The following is a 5,451-nucleotide window of genomic DNA, read 5'->3' as shown; positions in this document are numbered from 1 at the left end:
CTTTGTTGGCGGGGGGGCACTGGACTGTGGTCTGGTGGGCTGAGTGGGCCCATAGAGTCTGCCAGGACACGCTTCCGGTGGGAAAGCCCCTACCCTGTCCCCTTGGGCCTGGTCCGCTAGTGGCTGGGAGGGGTGGGAGGGTCGCCCTGGGTGTGTTCTGCATTTGGGTAATTGGGCTGCTGCATCCTGAGGAAGGCCAAGTTTGCCCAGGGAGTCATAAAAAGATAAATGCAGATAACCTGAATCAATATTTTCCCACTGTGGTCTCCACGAGCCCCCACAGCTGTTTTCTTGATAATCTGGCCAACGCCCCCACCCTCTGCCCCTCCCCTGCCCTCCGCCCTCTGACGGCCCACTGGGGCATATAAGTCCCAGACTCCAGGCCGGGGTGCTCTCCCACAGTGCCCTTCAGAGCCGCCATGGGGCTGCAACTGGCCCGCCTAGTGGCCATCTGCCTGGCCCTGGCCTTGGCTGGAGGCTCTGCACTCCAGAGAGGTGAGAAGCCTGGTGAGGTGGGCAGGGGATGGGGAGAGAGTGCTGGCACAGGAAGGCAGGCATCCAGGAGCAGGCACAGGGCCTGGGAGTGGGCTGGTCCCCTCTGCCTGCATCCGCTGGACCGCGTACACTGGACAACCAGAGTAGCTCCTGCCTGGATGAATTGTTGCGGCCCTTGCTGTCCCTTTGAGCTTGAAAGCCTGGCCAGAGGGGCCCAGGGGACCCCATGCCCAGTGGAAGATCAGCAGAACACCTGAGGGGTGCTTCCGAGGTGGGGGAGTGTGGGGTCCCAGGACAGCCCTGGCGGGTCAAGGCCTCGGCGGCACCTCTGAAGAGGGGCTGTGTCCACCTGGTGAAGGGTCACTTCAGCCCAAAAGACTAGGGAACCTCCATTCCATCAGGGCTCTGCATCAGGTGGACAGAGTGACCAGGGTGCCTGACAGTCCCTCGGCCCTCACCGCCCGCTGGGTTGCACCCCAGGCCAGGCAGCTGGAGATGTGCTCCTGGGGCTGAGACCCCGGCCGTGACCCAGGCCTAAGAGGTCCTCCTGCAGTGGGGGGGCCTTCTGGACATGGCTACCTCTGGGGCCAGCTTGGGGTGGACTGGGGAAGAACTCCCTGGGCCTGGGTGGCTCATCCCGTGCCCCCACGGTCCCCACAGAGGCCAGACCCCGAAGCCATGGTCACAGCGTCTGCAGCACCTGGGGTGACTTCCACTACAAGACCTTCGACGGTGACGTCTTCCGCTTCCCCGGCCTCTGTGACTACAACTTCGCCTCCGACTGCCGAGACTCCTACAAGGAATTTGCCGTGCACCTGAAGCGCAGCCAGGGCCAGGGTGGGGGCCATCCCCAGGTGGAGTCCATCCTGCTGACCATCAAGGATGACACCATCTACCTCACCCACCAACTGGTTGTGGTGAATGGGGCCATGTGAGTGGGCTTGGGCAGCGTCCCATCCCGTAGCCTGGGGAGGGCTCTGTGGTCTAGATAGTCCCTGTGAGGCCCTGCTGCTCCAGCTGGTGGCCCGGGGGAAAGCCCTGAGGGTGGACTCGGGTCACAATTCCCTCTGTACACACTGCTGAGGCCCCTGGAGGTTGACAGGGGTCTTCACCCTGGGAGCCCCTAGCTGTCCCTCCCCTTGGAGCTGGCCAGTGGTCCTGGACTGGGGAGCCTGGAGGCTGCCAGAGCTGCTCCCCAGGGTAGGGTTTCAGGAGCTGCCCACCCTGGCTAGCTATTGTCCCTTCATTGTCTCTGGGACAATGAGGCCCTCTTAAATGTATTCCTGTCCAGCGGGTTCCCACCTGCGGGCCTGCCCTCTTCCTGCCCCAGGGGTTCTATTTCCTACACTAGACTCTAGCTGAGCTCCTACCCTGCCTGGCCTGCCCGGCCTGGGTCATGGTGGGTGGAGAGCAGGAGGGCCCCTGGGTGAGGCAGGTGCCCGGGGGGAGGTCCCCGAGAGCATCAAGACTGTCTAGGGTGGTGGGTGGGTGGGGGCTGAAGCCCCGCCCCAGGCAGACTGAGAGAGGGCCTGGAAGGGGGTTGGGTGGCTTGGCCTCCTTCTCCCCCCACTCTCAGGGCTCCTGGGAGGGCCCTGCCCAGGACAGTGCCCACAGTGTGAAAGGAGATGAGCAGTCTGAGCTGGTCCTGCCCCAAGGAACCTGGCCAGCCCAGAAGAGGTGTTCTCATGTGCCCCCTGGGCCTGGCCAAGTCTGTTTGTGGCCCCAGTGTGAGGCCAGGCCAGCAGCTATCCCCCATCTCCCACCATGCACCCAGCCTCAGTGCCCTCTGGGCAGCAGGACCCGGAGAGGACAAGAAGGGTGGGCCCTGGGCCAGGTGCTGGCAAGTGACTTGTGGTGACCCCGCAGGGTCAGCACCCCACACTACAGCTCTGGGCTGCTCATCGAGAAGAATGAGGCCTACACCAAGGTCTACTCCCGCGCTGGTCTCTCCCTCATGTGGAACCGTGAAGACGCGCTCATGGTGGGTACCAGCATCCTGGCCCCTGGGGTGCAGGGCTCCTCCACCAGCCAAGTCCTGGTTGACCTGAGGAGGGTGCAGGTGGTGGAGACAGCGGGCAGCACCAAGCCTTGGGGCTGTCTGGCCCTGGGGTGGCCTGGCCCTGGGCTGTCTGGCCCTGAGGGCGGCCTGGCCCTGGGCTGTCTGGCCCTGGGGACTGCCTGGGGGCTGTCTGGCCCTGGGGCTGCCTGGCCCTGGGGTGGCCTGGCCCTGGGGGCTGCCTGGGGGCTGTCTAGCCCTGGGGGCTGCCTAGCCCTGGGGCTGTCTGGCCCTCAGCTTCCCGCCCCCCAACACACTGCTTCTCAGTGGTAGATGCCCCTCTTCCCTGCTGCTCCTTATTAAGGTGCCAGCCTGGCCTAGGGCTCCCCAAGGCCTTGGGCCCACTCACCTGCCCACTTCCCCACAGCTGGAGCTGGACAGCAGGTTCCAGAACCACACCTGCGGCCTCTGCGGGGACTTCAATGGCCTGCCGTCCTACTCGGAGTTCCTCTCTGAAGGTGAGCGCTGGGCTGGGGTTCTGTGGGGTGGAGGCAGGGGTGGAGCTGCTGACCGCTGACCGGCTGTGCCCCCAGGCGTCACATTCAGTGCCATTGAATTTGGGAACATGCAGAAGATCAATAAGCCTGAGGTGGTGTGCGAGGACCCTGAGGAGGTGCCCGCACCTGAGTCCTGCTCCAAGCACGTGAGTCCCAGCCTGGGGGCCCTTAGAGTTTCTGGGTGGGGCCCCCATCTGTGGGTGCTCTCGGGAACCCTGCTGCGGGGAGAGAGGGGAGCTGTGAGCAGTTGCCCACCCCCACGTCCTTCCTGCCAGCGTGCTGAGTGCGAGAGATTGCTGACCGATGCGGCCTTCCAAGACTGCCAGGCCCGGCTGTCGCTGGAGCTGTACGTGCAGGCGTGCATGCAGGATCGCTGCCGGTGCCCGCAGGGTGGGGCCTGCGTCTGCAGCACCCTCGCCGAGTTCTCCCGTCAGTGCTCCCACGCTGGCGGCCGGCCCGGGAACTGGAGGTCGGCCTCCTTCTGCCGTAAGTGGCCCGAGACAGAGCCAGTGGCAGCCTCCCTGGGTCTAGGGAGCCCCGGGAAGGGGTCTGTGCCAAGTACCCGGGGGCCACAGCTGTGGGGAGCCAGGTGACTCCAGTGGCCGAGACTGAGGCCCTTGGACATGGCCACCTGCCACCGTGCTCTGCCCTCGTGGGATCGCCTGTTCACGGAGCTGCCTTCACTTCCAGCCAAGAGCTGCCCCGGGAACATGGTTTACCTGGAGAGCGGCTCACCCTGCGTGGACACCTGCTCACACCTGGAGGTCAGCAGCCTGTGCGAGGAGCACCACATGGACGGCTGTTTCTGCCCAGAAGGTTGTGCTCGGGGGGCGGGTGCCTGCTGAGTTGGGGTGGGAGCCAGGCTGGCAGCCCCGCCCTGGGGAGAATGGCATGGCTGAGCCGCCCAGGGTGACTTCACCTCCCCTGCTGTCCCAGGCACTGTGTATGATGACCTCACGGGCAGCGGCTGCATCCCCGTCAGCCAGTGCCACTGCAAGCTGCACGGGCACCTGTATGTGCCGGGCCAGGAGATCACCAATGACTGTGAGCAATGGTGAGTTGCTGGTCCAGGGCACAGGGCCTGGAAGGCTGGGGCGTCCCCGAGCCCTGACCCTGTGTTCTGATGGCCGACAGTGTCTGCCATGCTGGCCGCTGGGTGTGTAAAGACCTGCCATGCCCTGGGACCTGCACCCTGGAGGGTGGCTCCCACATCACCACCTTCGATGGGAAAAAGTTCACCTTTCATGGGGACTGCTACTACGTCCTGACCAAGGTGGGTGGGGTGGAGCTGGGGGCCCTGGGCCCTCCCAGCAGGGGACTGGCTGGCCCTTGAGAAGAGGGGGCCTGGGGCTGTCCCTAGGGTGGTGAAGGGTGTTGAGAAATGGGCTTCCCTTCTAAGTCACTGTGGAGCCCTGGGTTCAGGGCTGGGCCCTGCCTCTGGGCCACAACCCTCCTGCCTTCCCCACACAGGGCGACCACAACGACTCCTTCACCCTCCTGGGCGAGCTGGCCCCCTGCGGCTCCACGGATAAGCAGACCTGCCTGAAGACAGTGGCACTGCTGATAGACAGGAAGAAGAACGTGGGTGCCCTGCCTGTCCCCCCAGGGCTCCAGACTCCTTGAAGCCTTCTCAGCCCTGAATACCCTTGGCCTTTCTTGTAGGTGGTGGCCTTCAAGTCGGACGGCAGCGTGCTACTCAACGAGCTGGCAGTGACCCTGCCCCACGTGGCTGGTGAGGGGAGGGGACCCAGAGCTGGTCTGGTCGGCTTGACCTGCTGGGATGTGGGCAGCTGGGGGCCTGGGGCACAGGAGGCTGGGCAGGGGAGGGTCCCTGTTCACTGGGCCACGCGGGCCTCTGCCGTGGGTGGAGGGAGCCCCCTGCGGCACCAGGGTGCGTGCCTCACTGCGCCCTCCTTGCAGCCAGCTTCTCCATCTTCCAACCCTCCTCCTACCACATCGTCGTGCACACGGCCCTCGGGCTGCGGCTGCAGGTGCAGCTGGTGCCCGTCATGCAGCTCTTCGTGACGCTGGACCAGGCTGCCCAGGGGCAGGTGCAGGGTGAGTGGCCCCACCTGGCTCTCCCCGCCCAGGTGCCCCCCCAGCCCAGACCCCTCCCAACCGTGTCCTGGCCCCCCAGGGCTCTGCGGGGACTTCAATGGCCTGGAAAGTGACGACTTCAGGACGGCGGGTGGCCTGGTGGAGGCCACGGGGTCCAGCTTCGCCAACAGCTGGAAGGCCCAGGCCAGCTGCCACGACAAGCTGGACTGGCTGGATGACCCCTGTTCCCTCAACATCGAGAGTGGTGAGGCTCGGCTCCGCGGCGCCCACGGCCTGCCGTCCCTGAGCTCCGGCCAGCGAGGCGGGCAGGCGGGGCTCCTGGTGGGACAAGGGGTGGGTGAGGGT

General features: G+C 65.4%; 1 protein-coding gene across 1 annotated transcript in view; it reads left to right on the top strand.

The window, feature by feature from the left end:
* Positions 1–419: 419 nt before the first annotated feature.
* The window catches only part of Muc2 (mucin 2, oligomeric mucus/gel-forming), a 26,959-nt gene continuing 21,927 nt past the window's right edge, over positions 420–5,451 (top strand). Inside the window, 13 exon segments of the mRNA XM_048807624.1 lie at positions 420–495; positions 1,156–1,426; positions 2,362–2,476; positions 2,919–3,009; positions 3,085–3,194; positions 3,324–3,534; positions 3,739–3,864; positions 3,985–4,102; positions 4,183–4,321; positions 4,519–4,629; positions 4,711–4,780; positions 4,969–5,106; positions 5,186–5,350. Coding sequence (XP_048663581.1) covers positions 420–495; positions 1,156–1,426; positions 2,362–2,476; positions 2,919–3,009; positions 3,085–3,194; positions 3,324–3,534; positions 3,739–3,864; positions 3,985–4,102; positions 4,183–4,321; positions 4,519–4,629; positions 4,711–4,780; positions 4,969–5,106; positions 5,186–5,350 — 1,741 coding nt within the window.

The sequence above is a fragment of the Marmota marmota genome, unplaced genomic scaffold, assembly GCF_001458135.2.
Source record: "Marmota marmota marmota unplaced genomic scaffold, marMar, whole genome shotgun sequence".
Lineage (NCBI taxonomy): Eukaryota > Metazoa > Chordata > Mammalia > Rodentia > Sciuridae > Marmota > Marmota marmota.
Note: the sequence above shows the minus strand (reverse complement) of the source record. Positions and strands in the feature narration are given on the sequence as shown.